Source organism: Prosopis cineraria, unplaced genomic scaffold, assembly GCF_029017545.1.
Source record: "Prosopis cineraria cultivar Desert tree isolate PC_DT_omini unplaced genomic scaffold, ASM2901754v1 PC13, whole genome shotgun sequence".
NCBI lineage: Eukaryota > Viridiplantae > Streptophyta > Magnoliopsida > Fabales > Fabaceae > Prosopis > Prosopis cineraria.
In genome coordinates, this window is record NW_026555344.1 from 25,167,605 (window position 1) to 25,186,230 (window position 18,626).

General features: G+C 35.3%; 1 protein-coding gene across 1 annotated transcript in view; it reads right to left on the reverse strand.

The window, feature by feature from the left end:
- Positions 1-18,626, reverse strand: part of LOC129290707 (protein transport protein SEC23 C-like) — a 28,586-nt gene that overhangs the window by 814 nt on the left and 9,146 nt on the right. Inside the window, 8 exon segments of the mRNA XM_054927591.1 lie at positions 615-719; positions 7,854-8,117; positions 8,215-8,376; positions 15,922-15,999; positions 16,718-16,799; positions 16,899-16,981; positions 16,983-17,075; positions 17,159-17,234. Of these exon segments, the coding sequence (XP_054783566.1) occupies positions 615-719; positions 7,854-8,117; positions 8,215-8,376; positions 15,922-15,999; positions 16,718-16,799; positions 16,899-16,981; positions 16,983-17,075; positions 17,159-17,234 (943 nt within the window).

Here is an 18,626-nt window from a genome sequence, read left to right on the forward strand (position 1 = left end):
TCATTCAATACTCCGTTTGTAAAAGAATATCAAAAAAAGAGATAGAAAGAGAGAATATAATGGGAAGATAAATATTAGAAAGGTAATATTAATGAAACCTTACATTTATCAAAGCATCTTATATTTTGATACACTGAAAATGTCTCATAAATTAGGACAAAGAGAATACTATTATCTACACTTCTATTCATTCCGTTGTATAATTCTTCCCTCTGGCCTGGTATAGGATTTAGGGAATTTCCAAAAACCTGTCAGCACTGTTAAGGATTGGGGAAAGTTCCAAGAAGCTGCCTTTAATAATAGATTTTGTTTTACATAAGCTGGTTAATTCTTAGATAACATGTGATCAGGGATTATTTATTTATTTACCTTGTAATCCTTAGGACTTCTAGTAAATAATCAATTTTTCCGTACGTCAATATTTCTCACAAGTGGAAAAACACGTAAGCGGACAGCGTAGATGTGTTCTAGACAGGATGGCAACAGCAAAATGTGAAATATACAAAGTCATAACAGAGACCACCACATCAAGAAAGCACAAACGATGCAGCACTCATCCATATTTGGCGTTCACATATTTAACATCAAATTAGACAGAAGGAATAGAAAATAACCTGAGAGCCATACTGATCACAGACAACCAGGCGAGGTACAGGAAATCTTTCCTTCATTATTAAATCTGCATCGTCACGAGGTGCTTGAAGTAACAAAGCAAATGCCTGCCAAACAAAGGGACTTTGCTTCCTTAAATGGACTAAAAATATATAATACATATTAGTAACGCATTTTCAGCACCTGATTAGAGCCTGCAAAGACCTAGAAAAAGTGTCCAAAAGCTAATTTCAATTATCAAGCATTAATGGGTACAAGGCTACATGCCACATGATGGAGTTCCTTTTTTGAGACTTTAATTAGGCCCAATATCACGAGAATCTGTGTGTATGTTCAAACTTAAAATTTACCAATACTTTACCATGCATGTATAAATTGGCAATGGTGATTTAAAATTTACCAATACTTTACCATGCATGTATAAATTGGCAATGGTGATTTAAAATTTACCAATACTTTACCATGCATGTATAAATTGGCAATGGTGATTCTCTAATAAGGTGTTGCATTTGGGCTCGGCATTCATGTTTTGGGTCACACATGACCTTAATTTCACGTCTGGATGAGGGCATTAGATTTATTATGTAACAGTCTTAATGCCCATAGAAATAGAACTAAAGCCAAAATCCTAATGGAATTATATTGATGTCCTAATGACATGATTTAAAATATATACTTTTCTAGTAATCAAGTTATGAGATTCATGGCATGAATGTGATATTGATTAATTTTCCCTCCATCCCAAATTATAAGACACTTTTAGGAGATATTCAACATTCCAAAATATAAGATGCTTTAATAAAAATCAAGTTTTATTAATGGTGCTTTTTCAATATTACCTTTTTCATTATATTCTCTCTATTTGATATTCTTTCACAATTTGGAGTGTTAAATTAAAGGCATTTTTAAAAATTTATATTTTTCTTGAAAAAATAAGACTATAAAGTGTATTAATGAGTTTTATTGGTATGTATAATTTTATCTAAAAGTGTCTTGTGAATAGGGATAGAGGGAGTACTATATACTATCACAAGCCAACAGCACATCTGTATCAATCTCAAACCACACCAAGTTGCCCGTCATGTCAAGAAATTACAAGCACATCAATCATCAATCCAAAATAATACTTTCATTCTTGAGGAAACAAAAACTATAATACAGGTCAACAAAAACAATCCAAAATAATGTCATTCTAGGGGGAACTACTAAATACTAATACAGGACAACGGAACAAGCTGAGAGTGCATAAAAATTAATGAGAAGGAACATTAATTTGTGGAAGGTTTCCATGAAATGCTAGCACGATTTAGGAATCGTCATATGGCTGACATGATCAGAAATTCAACAAAAACTATATTTATTAATTCCACCAAAAAACTGAAGAAACTACTGCTTAAAGCAAACGGAGAAAGAAAGGAGTCTGAGAAACGCAATAAGACAATACTAGAAAACAAGCAGGCCCAATATTTGTTCGGCCATTACTTGTAATTCCTCAACGTATATCAGCAGATGAGGATTAAAAAATCCAGAAAAAATAAGCACAATCTCCTATAAATCTCCCTAAGTTTGACTAAATCTCCAATTCTAGCAAGCTTTTAATTTCCTCCCTCCCTTTCATAAAAAGCTTCCTTAATCATAGGACAGGGTTAATGGGAGTATGGACCAACAGGAAAAATAATAGTGTGATTCAGAGTTACACGAGGCTCCTCATTTATGGGGAACATACAAGCCTTTAAAGAGCTACAGAATAATATCTCCATTAATTACATGACTGTGATCTACTATAAGAATAAATCAACCAAAATTTCCTACGAGCATATGTTTCAATGTTGTTCCCGTAGCTATAACCTTTTATCTTCCCCATACTATGCTTGCATCCTGTGTCTCAATTTTTGTGCTTGAAACCACCAGAGGCCCGTTCACATTTGGGATAGCGCCAAGCTATGATTGATAAGATGAGTCCACTGCATCCCAGTAGTATTGGTATGACAAGCAAATTTTGGTTGCTGCTTAGTGTACCAATTGAAATTGGATCAACAAGAAGCAGCCTCATCCCCCTAGGCGGGATTGGCTACATAAATTATATGATCCCATTATGCTAAGCTTTTAAAAATATTGTTAATTAAGAGGTTATGATTAACAACTTCCATAAGTACTCTCTTTGGCCATTCTCTACCCTTCTTGATAAGGTTCAAAGTTATCTGTTTCACTTTCCAAACAAGTGCCTCCTGTGGTGTTCTTTGTACATGTCCAAATCACTTCAAATGATTTTCTATCATTTTTTCCTTCAATAGGTGCGATGCCCATTTTTTCACGTACACACTCATTTCGGATTGTCTTTACGTGTATGTTTACACATCTATCGCAACAATCTCATTTTTGCTACTCCTACTTCATGCTCTTAGTGTCCTATTAAAGCCCAACATTCACTACCATATAATATTGCTAATCTTATAACAGTTTGGTAAAACTTCCCTTTAAGTTTATTAAGTATTTTACGATCATAAATAACTCTTAACCTTTCTCCAATTAAACTACCCAACTTATACCCTATATGCAATATCTCCATCAATTTCCCTATTATGTTAAATAATCGCTCTCAAATATCGAAACTTTTCCACTTGAGGTATGATCTAATAACCCAATTTCACTTCCAAATTACTACTTACTGACCTCTTATCAAAATTATAATATAGATATTCCATCTTACTCCTACTCAGGCAGAAACCTTTTGACTCTAATGTCCTCCTCCATCACTCAAGTTTACAGTTAATCACTTCTCATGTCATAATAAGAACTATATCATCCACAAAAAGCATTCATTTAGGGATTTCCTCTTAAATATGCTCAGTTAAAACATCTAAGACTAGATCAAACAAATAAAGACTCAAAAATGATCCCTGATAAAGTCTAATCTTTATAGAAAGTCCTTTGTTTTGCTGCTAGACGTTTTTATAGTAGTTGTTGCCCCCCTCATACATGTCTTGTATAACTCGAGTATAGGCTATTCTCCAATGCTTTCTAAAGTACTTTTCTCGATATATGATCATAAGCTTTTTCCAAATTAATGAAAATCATATATAAATCTTTACCTTTGCATCGATACTTTTTCATTAATCCCTTTAGTAGATAAATTGCTTTTGTAATCACCTTACCTAGCATAAAGCGGAATTGATTCTCAAAAATACCAATTTTCAATCTCAACCTATGTTCCATCACTCTTTCGCACAAATTTATTGTATGACTCATAAGTTTAATCCCTTTGCAGTTAGCACAATCCTGAATATTCCCTTTATTTTTGTAAATAGGAACGAAGGTGCTGCTCCTCCAATTGTCACACATTCTCTTGAACCATAAGATCTCATTAAATAACTTAATAAACTATCGCACCCCTTCTTCACCCAAACATTTCCACACTTCAACAAGGATACAATTAGGTCCATTGGCTCTACTATTTGCCATCTCCTTAAGAGTTTCCTTTACCTCCCAATCGCATATCCTTCGATAGAATAACAAATTTTGTTCTTTAGGAGTTACTAAATCCTCCAAGTTAATTGATGAACCCCCGCCATCATTGAAAAGTTTAGGAAAATAGGTCTCCTATTTGTCTTTAATATCACCACCTATGACCAAAACATTTCTCTCTTCATCCTTTATATACCTTGTTCCACATCTCTTGATTTTTTTCCTTACTCTTAACACTATTATAAATTTTTCATTCTCCATCCTTTGTCCCAAAATCATTATAAAACTCTTCAAATATTTTAGAACGAGCTAGTCCAGAATAAATTTTTCATTCCCAATCCTTGTTCCCAAGATCTTGCTCACATGGACTAACTTATTTAGCCGGGCTCGTCTAGAATAATGTGGTAGCCCTTGCTCATTTAACACTACATCAAAGTACCGGTGCTACAGCTCTAACTCACTTGTCACTACACTCGAGCCATGCAGCGTGTTACTTATGGGCAACGACCTAGCATTAGCACGAAAACATCTATTGTCTATATTCATATGAGATTCAACAAAGTTTTATGTTGGCTGTTGAGGGCCCAATACAACCCTCCTCCTTTACCTAAACTTGGATCAACTGGACAAAATTGACTGCTTATAGCCTATCTTGAGAAGGGGTAAGCTTTTATTTTTAGATCATTGGGTTAACTTTTCAAGAGGCAAACAATCGCCTATGAGAGTTGTAAGCTCAATGACACCGAGCAGAAATACAAAGTAAAAGAAAAGACGATGACTGCCATAGACAGTTTACACATTTGGAGACAAATTCTGCTAGTGTAAAAATTAGTTGTCCGAATGGATAACATAGCTACCAGCAATCTCCAAACAAAGAATAAGCTCAGCCCTAAGCAAGCAAGGTGGCAAGATTTCTTGTCTAAGTTCAATATGTGTATAGAGTATTAAGCTAGGATGCATGAATCTAGTGGCTGATGTGTTAAGTCAGAAGGTAGAGCTTGTGAGCTTGAAGCTAAAGGTGATAACTGCAGTAAGCCAGTTTAGGAGCGCCCTTTTAGGCATCTTTGATTAACTTATTCCTTTATACAGATGCCATGTGGCATTGGACTCTTCATTAACTAGATAGAAACAATTATTTTCTCCTTCAAAAGCTAGCTGGAGAGGTCTATATGGAGTTTCCTACACTGTCTACTACTCATGAGAAGTCTGAATTAGCACTAGGCACAACAAACAGTGACTGAGAAGGGTTCTAGTCATTAAAGTAACATCTCTTCTGTTATTTAAGACTAAATAGCAAGGTAAAATCATTTCTATGGAATTTTGGTAGGTTAATCTAGCATTGGTTTCACTATTTTACAAAGTATGCTCTAAATATATTCAAGACAATTGGCATAACAGATTGCAGATCCGTTTAGACTTGCATATCCCAATTAGAGTGGGTCCTGTGTATTTGGATAGAACCCAAGATACACTGTTTACAGCTGGTGTACAGTGGCAACTCTCCCCATTTTTAATAGGGAAAATATCAATCAAGGACAGTTGGAAGAAATTTACATAAGTTAAGGATTACTTTTTGTCAAAACTCGAATGAATACTTGTCGATTCAGGTTCGTCTTTTATCGACAAGTATCCTTTTAGGTTTTAACAACTTATTCTAAATTAATAACAGTCCATTTGGATTTTTTTCCATTCGGATTTTGACAACTAATCCTTGTTTGATATAAATTTCTTCCATCACTATTTTCCCTTTTTAATATTTTATATTGATGCCACCGTCGTACCAAGATCCATTGGCAAATCCTAATAAATAACAAAACCAGTTTGTAAGTTAACTTGGAAACCACCATTAGAAAATATCCAAAGGCTACTTCACAACACATTTTCATTTATTATCATTTATTTTATTTGGTTGGATCTTACAAAATTTGACTATTTATTTTTTGTTATGAAAGGCTAACTACATTTCGAATCTTTTGAAAGTTCATTTAGGCTGTTCAAATAGGACTGACTTGGGTTTATCTCCCCTATGCTTCAGCTGTTTATTTTCTTTTATTTAGATAGAACTTAGGGAAAATGACAATTACAGATTTTGTGAAGGCATTTATGACAAATGAAGGCCCCGGATTATTTAACATTCACAACTGACTTTCTATAAATTTACAAGTGGCCTTTATCAAATTCACAATTGAGTATCTTTAAATTCGCAAGTAACATGCATAAATTCATGACACTATCTATTCATTCATAGTTGACTTTCCATTGATTCATAAGTGATCTTCCTTAAATTCACAACTAATTTTCATTAAATTAATGAGTGACCTTCCATTTGTTATTTCAATAATTATTTATTTTGTTAATTATAAATAAGGACCATGGTTCTTCCATGACCTTTCAATAATATGAAGTCTTCAATCATCATTAATGTTTTCACAAGGTCTGTAATTGTCATTTTCCCTAGAGTTTGTCACTTAGTAATTTGAGTCTCTTTCTACAAATGTATTTTGATACTATGAAATGTCTCTGATGAAGGAAGAAGCCTCTCATGAAGGGGTTGTTTGATATGTAGAATAAAATGGAAAATAATTTTTTAAATGAAATATGTCCTTTGGGATCCTGAATAAAACAAGTAACAGAAATAAACAATTACAGTTGAATAATGACAACATTCGTCTGATATATGTCACATATATCAAATCTTGAGCAGAAAGGAAATCCCTTTCCCTTGCACACACCAAACACACCATGAGCTGTTCCTAGCTTGAGAGGGAGTGCAGAAAATGATCAACTATGCTTCACAACATGTGCTTTCCATCAATGATTATATTCAGAAAAACTACGCAAAAACTATTAAAAGGATTGATATTTCAGCTTATGCTTTCTTCATCTGTATTGTTTGTGTCATGAGGGCTATCTTATTCCAACACAGTAAACCTCAGAAGATGACAAAAAAGGGGAAAATGACAATTAAGGACACCCTAAGAATATTAATCCCAATTAAGGACCATAACATTTTGAAATCCCAGTTAAGAACCAGATAAAAAAATGTATTTTGTGAGGTGGGATTCACTAACGTCACTTGAGTATTCACTAACCCAATTGAGAAAATTACTAACGTATACTGTGAATACATGAAACCCAATGTGGATATCGATTGTTCAATAAAAAGTACAACTTGAGAATTCACTAATCCGACCAGGAAAAATTTTTAACCCATATTGTGAAAACATGAAACCCTACTTAAAAATCAATTGTTTAACACAAGGCGCCACTTGAAAATTCACTAACTAGACTTTGAAAAATTTTTAACATACATTGTGAAAAAATGAAACCCCAATTGAGAATCAATTGTTTAATAAAAAAAATTTGTAAGTAGAGTTTTATGTTTTCATAATATACGTTAGCAATTTTCTCAAGTTGTGTTAGTGAATTCTCAAGTGACGTTAGTGAATCCTACCTTACAAACTACATTTTTTTTATCCCAATTAAGGACCATGAGATTTCAAAAGGGAGAATGACAAATAAGGACCTTGTAAGAATATTAATGTGAGATTAAGACTTTTCAACACTGATGTTCCAAAATTTCAGTACTCCTTCTACCATGTTTCAGTACTGAAATTCCTAATTTGACGTTAATATTCTTACAAGGTCTTTATTTGTCATTCTCCCCTTTCAAAATGTCATGGTCCTTAATTGGGATTAATGTTCTCAGAGGGTCTTTAATTGTCATTTTCCCAAAAGATAATACATGTGATCAAATTAAACATGTCCAAGAATACCTGATGTTCAGGTTGATGATGATATCCACCTTTTCGCCATTGAGCAATGGTTGAGCCATGGAAAATAACAACAGTAAAGAAAGAATCCAAAAGCAGGATCCTGTCGGCTGCAATGGCAGCCACGTCAAGAAGAGCGGGTTCAGGACCTGAATTGAATGAATAAGAAATCAAAGAAGGCTGAACCATCACAACAGAATTTGCAACATTCTCACGATTCAGGATCATTCGGAAATATGCAGTTTCATCAGGGCTATTGTTGAAGACCTGTAACATAAATTAAAAAAAGAAAATGAAAATATTAAACACAATTGAAATGCAGGAAAAAATTGTAGCCAACACCAGCAAAAACAAAAATGAATACCTGAACAAACTGAGAGCGTCGTAAATGAAACAAAAACTGTGGGAATATTGCCAACCTGGGAGACAAACTGAAAGACGATACAGAGTCTTTCTGGTAATCGCCAAACCGGGAACATAAATTTATCAAGGCTTTATCCAGCCATCTGATAGGATCAAATTCAGCCTGAATACAAATTACCATAATGTCAAATAGTTGCACAAATGAAAATTTATAAAATTCAAGGACCATTTCAATGTGAGCAGTTTAAGAGCCTTAAGAAAATTTTCACAACAGTGGACAAGCAAGAATACTCAGCGCCCTCTTATTGCTGATGTCAATAAGCCTTCAAAGATTTGCTCAGGATACATTTTACAAAAATACAGTTCTTCATTTCATATTAGAGAGGGGGAGGGGAGCTCTGATGTTGCTTCTTATGAACTGATGAACCATTAAAACACGGAAATTTAAGACTGCATCTATAAAACACTAAAATAATCAACTGACAGAACTCACGAGCCATCAAAAGTTTATACTGCACACCACAGAAGAGGAGTAGGAAAGAACTCTACCTTCTCTGATATGTTGTATTTAAATTCCAAAGTAAATTTTGAATAGTATATAAGATAGAAAAAAAAAATAGATTCCATAGATTATCATTAAAAAAAAAAAAAAGGACTTTCACTTAAAAGCTTAAGCATTTGACTTGAATAAGTCCTCAATATGGTATCAAGCCTCAACCTTGCACTCTCAGTTCTCTTAACTAAAATTAAGTTTCAGGAAAAGGTATAGTGAACCCGTGCTTTGTCAAAACTCCAAACCCAAGAGCTTTCATGAAAAGGAGCATATCAAAGGTGATGATAAACTCTATGGGCCATCACTTAAAGACTAAGTTTTTGATTTTGAAGTGGTCCTTGATAGAAGATATAGTTAACCGCACAGTGATGAGCCATGCACGCAAGTGGGCCAAGTTTATACATAAGAAGCCCCAAAGAGCCCTCTCTCAAGAAGAGGGATCAGTTGTATGTTAGAAAATGGGGAAGAAGGCAAAAAGCAACCTGGAGAGGCACATTGAGAATCATGGGGGGAGTTACTAGTTGTCTTTTTTCTATGGGAGAGAGAGGAAGAGAGAATGAGTGGAGAAAATAGGACGTTTTTCAGTTTTGGATTGGAGAGAACCTGACCTCTCAAAAGTCAGGGGAGGACTTCCATTGCCATTTCTTCTTTGTTCACTTAATTTTCTTTATTTCCAGTTGTGTGAATTGGTTGTAACAAGGGGAAATTAGCTTGTGTTTTGTCTTTCCCCTTGCCATTACATAAAGAAGAGGTGTATTTTCCAGTAGCTATTAATATAATTGTTGAAATTGGGCTAATAGGTCCTAGGCCCATTAGTTATCTTTGCCCTAGAATTAATCTCATTATCTTTATTATCTGCTATTATCTTTTCAGCATGATATTAGGGATTAGCTTTTATTTTTCTGATATGATATTATTATTATCATATCTTTTGTACTTTATAAATACTCCATTTCCTTTTGAACAACATATACAATTCCTCATAAACGCAATCATGGTATTAGAGCCACCATTGGCTTGTACCTAAATTTCTATTGCTCATGTGACTTCATCTTGGAAAGCGTGAGACTCTGTGCAACTTTGTTCTTCAGACACAACGTGCTGAAAAGTGCGTCTTGGCCCTCACAAGTTGTGCTTTAGTCGTGTGTCCCATCTTGACTCTGTTAGTGCGACTCTGTTTCTCGACTCTATTACTGCAACTTTTTATCTACACACAAGGTCGCATCCTGATCTTCTAGGTCCAGTGCTGAAACGAGCCTTCCTCATCTACAGTCCTTTCACAGTGTTCTCTTCCTCAACCATACTCTCTGTTTCTATCGAGAAGTATCCTATCCTGCTCTTCTCTTCATTTTTATTATCATGGCTTACAAGGAAGCCTTGAATGGTACCCCACAAACCTTTAATACAGAAGGTGGATCCATAAATAATCCCTCTAGTCAATGTGGTAGTGACAATATCCTTCCCCCAGGCAGTGGCAGCAATGGTGATTCACTTTCTCGTCTAATTCTCACCCATTGGTTGAATGGGAATAATTACCTATAGTGGTCCAGGAGTGTCCTTATGTTCATACGTGGTCAGAATCAAGAGCATTATTTGATTGGGTCCCTGAAAGCACCAAAAGTTGGCGACCCTAAGTATGAAACTTGGTGTGCAAAAAACAACATGGTGATGACTAGGTTGATTCATTCGATGAACCCCAAGATAAGTGAAAATTATCTCCTTCGCAACTCAGTCTAGGAAATTTAGGAGTCTGCCAGCATACTTACTCTATCAAGGAAAATACAGCAGCAATTTATCAAGCAAAGCGTACTCTTCGAACCCTTACACAGGGGGAGAAATCAGTCACCTAATATTACACTACTCTTATGCATCTCTGGCGGCAGATAGGCCTATACGAGGTGCACCAATAGTCTTGTCAAGCTGATGCTCTCTACTACAAGACAGTAGTTGAACAGGAGTGGTGCTATGAATTTCTCTTTGGCCTCAGTGACTCCTATGAGGATGTTCAAGGAAGAATTATGGGTATGGAACCTCTACCTTCTCTTGAAGATACATTTAACATGATTAAATATGAAGAAAGCCACAAAGTTCTAGCACAACTTCCTTCTTCTACCTCCTCAACCCCTCTTAGCACTGAAACTTCTGCTATGGTGGCTCGTGGTCATCAAAAGGGGGATCACAAAGGAAAAAAGTCTCTTCGGTGTGATCATTGTAATAAAAATGGTCATACCCGAGAAACTTGTTGGCAGATTCATAGCAAGCCATCTCATCTAAAGTCCAATCCCAAGGGTGATAACAAAGGGAGCATAAAGGTTCACTTCCACCCTACTTATGATCATACATTCAATCCTGAGGAAATTGCTATGATGAAACACATTCTAAAGAAATACTCTCGTGATGAGACAAGTGAGAAACCTACTCCCTCCATTACCTTGGCTTATGTAGGTAAGACTTTATCAACTACATTGAGTGCTATCTCTCATTGTAGCAACATCTAGGTGGTTGATTCAGGGCAACAGACCACATTACAGGTTTTCAGGAATTATTTTCTGAATTTAGCCCTCATTCAGAGCATACTCATATACAAGTAGCCAATAACACATATGCCTGAGTGATGCGAACTGGCACTAATGTTATCTACAACTTTATTATTTTGAAGAATGTTTTATATGTCCCCGATATCCAATGTAGTTTGTTATCTGTCACATATATTACCCAACGCTTATCTTGCCTTGCCACCTTTGACAAATCTCATTGTGTTTTTCCGAATTTAGCCTCGGGGAGAAAGATTGGCAAAGCTAAGAAATGCAATGGGCTCTACTATTTGGAAGGCAAATCTGTCAGTCAACGCTGTTGAATTGATCCTATTTCCAATTCTGTTTCTGTTTTTTATGTTGTCTCAAGAAGACATTATGTTATGGCATTTTCATTTAGGCCACCCTAGTTTTGATTATATGCAAATTTTGTCTCCCAACTCTATGAGTAAAATTAAATTTCATTGTGATACTTGCCAATTTGCTAAACAAACTCACAATGCTTTCCCTGCTAATTCTTATATCCCTTCCACACCTTTTTCCCTCATACATAGTGATGTGTGGGGTTCTTTACGGATTGAAACTCACACTAAGGCCAGGTGGTTTGTTTCTTTTATTGATGATCATACATAGTTGACATGGATTTTTCTAATAAAAGATAAATCTGAAGTTTGCACTATTTTCAAAAACTTTCATACTTTTGTTCAAACTCAATTTCAAACCCCTATAAAGATTCTTCATAGTGACAACAAAATGAATATCTCAATTCTACTCTTCGCACCTTCCTTACTAAAAATGGGATTCACCACCAAACTTCTTTTGTGCATTCTCCTCAACAAAATGGAATGGTTGAGAGAAAAAACAGACACCTAATTGAAGTTGCTAGGGCTCTCTTACTAGGTAATAATGTTCCGCACAAATTTTAAAGAGACACAGTCCTTACAGCTGCTTACCTCATTAACCACATGCCCTCTAAGGTTCTTAACTTCCAAACACCTCTTGACTTGTTCTTGACATCCTATCTTCACTCTCATTTAACTATCTTCCAAAAAAAGTCTTTGGGTGCATTGCTTTTGTCTTTCATGATGCAAGCAACAAACTTGACTCTCGATCCATCAAATGTATCTTTCTAGGGTATTCATCTACTAAAAAGGGGTATAAGTGTTATTCTCCTGACAAGCGCAAGTTTTATGTCACTACTGATGTCACTTTTATTGAATCTCTCCCTTTTTTTTCTGAAAATTACCCATTCAAGGGGAGAATGATGGTGAATGGCTAATTTGTGCTACTAATCATAACAATCATTCTGATAATAAACAGACCGGCAGCCCTAATGTGGGTCCGCATACATCACTAGGAACTTTTTCCAAGCCTGAACCACCCATCCCAGATCATGAACTACCTATCCCAGAACCTGAAGTTCAACCTACCCATACTAAGCCTAACTCGAAGCCATACTTAGATGAATCAGGATAGAACAGCACACAAATAATGAGGATCCCATTTATGCTCCAAGGCAAAGTCATGATTCTCAATCTGAGGGTAATCCTAAAGACCTTCAGTGGTCTATTGCTCGTAGAAAAGGCAAGAGAAGTTGTACTAAACACTCCATTAGTAGGTATATCTCTTATAACAAACTCAATACTCAATTTAAGAACTTTGTTGCTGTTGATGATAGTGAGAATATACCTAAGACTTTTAAGGAAGCCATAGTTGATTCTAAATGGAAGGTGGCTATTGATGAGAAGCTAAAAGCTATAAATAAAAATCAAACATGGAAGATTGTGGAGTTACCTAAGGGAAAGTCAGTATTAGGGAGTAAATGGGTTCTTACAAAGAAGTTGAATCCTAATGGTAGCCTGATGGGTACCTAAGTAGGATGGAGAACCCTACCTCAAAAGTTAGCTATTGAAGTGGGAGAACCAACCCACTTATATACCCCATTAAACATCCCATACTACTCAATGTAGGACTTGGTATTCCATATTACCAAATCTCTATCAATTGGCCCCCCATGGACAGCCAACGTCCCGACAACTACACTCCACAGCACTTAACTCAGTCTCCTTCCAGTCAGAACCCTTTGTGGGTAGCCCTTTCCGGAACCGCCGACAACGAGGCTCTGATACCAATTGATGGGTACCTAAGTTGGATAGGGAACCCTACCTCAAAAGTTAGCTGTTGAAGTGGGAGAACCAACCCACTTATATACCCCATTGAACATCCCATATTACTCAATGTGGGACTTGGTATCCCATACTACCAAGTCTCTATCATAGCCTTAATAAATATAAGGCTCAATTAGTTGCCAAAGGCTTTACCCAATCCTTTGGCATTGACTACCAGGAAACTTTTGCTCCAGTGGCAAAATTCAATACCATAAACATTCTACTCTCTCTTGCTACTAATTTAAACTGGCCATTATTTCAGCTAGATGTTAAGAATGCTTTCTTAAATAGGGACTTGGAAGAAGAAGTATGCATGGAGATTCCATTGGGACTGAGAGATCTAGATAACGCAGGTAAAGCATGTAAATTGCACAAGTTACTATATGGCTTAAAGTAGTCACCCACATCTTTGTTTGCAAGGTTTACTCACGCTATAAAGGGATTTGGGTATGTTCAATGTCAGGCAGATCATACGCTATTTGTAAGATACTCTGGTTAAAAAACAATTGTTCTAATCATGTACGTGGATGAGATAGTACTAACAGGAAATGATGCAGAAGAGATCTCGAAGCTAAAACAATGACTAGCTAAAGAATTTAAAGATTAAAGACCTTGGAAATCTAATATATTTCTTGGGTCTAGAGGTTGCCCGTTCATCCAAGGGAATTAATGTATCACAGAGAAAATACACCCTAGATTTGCTCAAAGAAATTGGAATGTTGGAAGCAAGACCTGAAAATACTCCAATGGACTTGAATTGCACTCTGGAAGTGAAACCTAATGGCAAGACAGTGAATAAGGAAAGATATCAGAAATTGGTGGGAAAACTCATATACTTATCTCACACAAGGCTTGATATATCCTTTGCTGGAGGAGTTGTAAGCCAATTTGCAAGCAACCCTCAAAAGGAGCATATGGAAGCTGCATACAGAATGCTCAATATCTAAAAACTACACCTGGAAAGGGCTTATTCTTCTCAAAGGGGAATAAGAAGAGTGTAGAAATCTATACAAATGGCAATAAGAGAACTCTAGGATCAAAAAGTGCGACCAATGTAGAAATCTACACCGATGTAGACTGGGTGATATTGCACCTTTGTGTGGGGTAATCTAGTAACTTGGAGAAGCAAGAAACAACCAGTCATATCTAGAAGCTTGGTAGAAGTTGAATACAAAGTGCTAGCTCTTGGAATTTGTTATATGGGTTGCACAACTAATGAAGGGACTTGGTGTTGAAATGAAAGCTCTTATAAAAATGTGGTGTGATAGTATGGCAGCTCTCAAGATTGCAAACAATCCTATTCAACATGAGCGTACTAAGCACGTTGAGATTGCCAGACATTTCATCAAAGAAAAGATCGAAGCAAAAATCATAGATATGACATATATTCCCTCAAGAAATCAAGTTACAAATATGATCACAAAGCCTATTGTACGAGCCAAGTTTGCAGAGTGATAAGCAAGTTGGGAACGATCAACATCTATTAGCCAGCTTGAGAGGGAGTGTTGAAAGTGGGCTACTGGGTCCTAGGCCCATTAGTTATCTTTGCCCTAAAATTAATCTCATTATCTTTATTATCTGTTATTATCTTTTCAGCATGATTTTAGGGATTACCTTTTATTTTTCTTATACGATATTATTATTATCATATCTTTTGTACTTTATAAATACTCTATTTCCCTTTGAATAACATATACAATTCCTCATAAACATGATCAATAATCAAGCTCCATCTCACAGTAGAAATGAAACAAAACAAATAAAGATATAGTTAAGCTGAACCTATCCACTTAGGATCAGAAATAGCTCCTGAAATGGTAATGGTAGATTTGAAAAGTTGTGCACGAGACGGATTGTATTTTGAAATTACAAATAAAGATGGTAACATACATACTCCTCTCTCGATCTTGACAAGTCAATATAGAGATAACGAATGGGCATAAAAGACTGAGAAAGAGAAAGGAACGGAATGATATTAAGAATCAACAGCAAATTATTAAATCATTTCAGCTCTAGTGTTACAATCGCCATAAATCGATTGGCACTGCTTTAATCCTCTCACATCTGCATCAGTTGCACCCCATTTGTTAAATGGTCCCATAAATGTCCGTGTTGCAATCAGGATCTATGCTTGTCCACATCTAAATAATTGTTGAAACAAGGAACCAACATCTAAAGCACAAAAACTCAGTTTTGAATAATAAATGTTGAACACCAGAATAGAGATTGTCAACATTGGTCCCGTGAGACTCAGAACACTATATCTAAGGTTTCATTTACTTCTTGTTTTTTAGTCCAATTACACAATTGGTCCTTATTATTTGGACTCTCAACTTCACTCTGCCAATGAAAAAGGGATGGCATATTAATGGCAATGTGTTCATTCAGATAGACAGAGATAGATAATCTAGGAGAAAACACCCAAAATTCAAGCTACAAAAGTCAGTGCTCACCTCGGTTTCCATTTTGAAAGAGACTTGGCGTGCCATAACAATTACAGCTGCTTCTTGGTCAAACCCAGCAATCAATTCCTAAATATTTTGAACATAGGCATTATGCCAGCTTTTAAGAATTTCATAAAGTAAATGGACGACAAATAAACATGATACAATGCTAAAGTCTACATCTAGAGAACAAGTAAAAAATAAAATAAAATAAAGAAGAACCAGGAATCTTCACCTAACAGCAAAGGACACAAAGAAACCCCTCCCCCCAAAGTCAAAAGATATGGAGTTGTTTTTTCCACTGGTTTTGGTCATTCTAGTATATGTGCACCAATTGTGTGAAAATTATCAAGAAATATACATACAAATGTTGGTGAACATCAACTAAAGCCCCTTTATTGTTAATTCATTACTAAATACAAACATGTAAATCATAAATCCCAAATGATGAATGATAATGATTAAATCTTTAAAAAGCTTAATAAATAACAACTCTCTCATTCTGTGTCAAGTACTAGTAACTAAAGTCAAATTTTTTTTCTTTCCTGTTATCAGACAAAGTTTATCATCGTTAGGAAAAGCCAGAAATTATCAGTATCCAAAAGCTATTAGAATCATAGTTCAGCAACAAAAGGTCTTGAAAACCCAAGGGGGAGGGGGCAGGTGATAAAAATTCACCCTGCCTTATTCCTAGGACTAAATGGAAAACTGTCACAACTAGGAATATTCAACAGAATTTCTATCATCAACAGAGATCAGAGGAAATAGACATAATAAATAAAAGAATGACAGCAGTAAATCTTGCCTGTATGCTTCCTGCTCCAGCAACCCATCTCCTAGAAAGGGTTGTAACACGAAATCTCATTTGCCCACCATTATTCTGATAACTGAATCAAAATATCTGTATCGAGTGAGAAATATTTCATCTATGCAATCATAACTGAAAATAGATTACACAGAAGTGTTCACTAGGACGGAGTTCATACTAGGTCATGAATTGGAAGTAAAACTGATTGCTTGTAGACTGAACTGTAGTATCAGGACTTTCTTTCCTCACGATGTCAAAAAAACAGACACAATGACGTTGATTTATCAAGGCCACACATCTTCCATGCACTTGTACCCCCCTGACCAACAACAACATCTGAGCACAATGGACCTTTCTGCATATGCAAACATGTAATTAACTGATTCAGCATATAAACAATTAGTAGTAATGAGGAATAGAGAAAGGTTAAAGATATACCTTTTCAAGAGATGCACAAGGACCTATAATACCTTCAACTTTAATATCCTTAGAGCAGTTTATCTCAAATATTCCACTGCAATACAAAGATAAAATAAAGGCGGAACGTTAAAAAGCAAAACAGGATGATCAGCCCCACAAGCATCAAGTCAGAATTAGATATTAACATCATTAGATTCAGCTTCCGGGAAAGATATATTGGCATTAAAAAAAAAAAATCCACATAACAAATAATCGTGATTTTAAAGAAGAAACAGATATGAAATCAGAGTTCTAACTTCATGACATCAGGCATTCAACTGATCAAAAAATATCTCATCATTCTTCTATAATAGTGAATATAAAAGAGAGATGTTATAATAAATCATTCCAAAATAAATTCTCATCGCATCCCCCTTTCTAATAAGCAGGGCACTGAATCATGCACACGAATACAAAAATCATCTAAACCTTACCAGTTAGTTGTAAATATCCTAATATTATGCTTCTAACTTCTGAAAACTTTCCTTTATATGTATAAAACCTCATCTTTAGTAATAAGTCATCCGTATATTCATTTATAGTAGAGCACATTTGGCTCACAAAATGGAATGGAATGAAAAAGTAATTTACTAAATGAGTGATATTTTTTATACAACAATAACAACAGCAGTAGCAGGAATAACAAGCCTTATCCCATTAGATGATGTTGGAGTGATATTTTTTATACCCTTAAATAAAAAGAAAAACAACGACGATGACAACAACAACAACAACAACAACAATGACAACAGCAGGAGGACAAGGAGGAGGAGGAGGAGGAGGAGAAATTACTGTTTAAGTAATGAAAAATGCCTTAAGGTATATGGTTATCCTAGTTTAGACACACAATTTTTAATTGGGTCATATATAGATGTCCTAGTCTGTCTCCAGTGTCATTTTTCAAATGAGTCTAGATCTATTTTTAATTTCAAATTAGGTATTATTTGTAACAAACTTGAAGGGAGGACTGAAAATATATCTATATAGATCTCTGAATTAGATTCGATTTTTATCTTCATTTAGAATTTGAGCCTTTTTATTATCTACAGGGTCCATGAGCTCATGAAAATTTGGGACTCTTAGTTATATCTCGTAGTTAATCTCCATCTTCCAAGTATAATAAATATGAGAGAGAGAGAGAGAGAGACTGCAACTTCAAGAAGAGTGTGTCTGTAGCCTTTATGATTCTCCATATTTTTATTATCACCACGACGTGTATGATGATGATAACTTTTATTATGAGCTAATGCAATAATCAACAAGGATGACTTCATTATCTAACAAGAAATGCGAGAAAATCTGGAATATAGCAGAGAAATTGTTTGAAAGTTACGTTATCTAAAATGCAAGCAGTACTGCATTCCAAATGGGAGGTTTTGGAAAAGTTCTTTTTGCTATTATTATTAATAAATTTTCACTCATATCCTCCTCCTCAAAACAGATAGAT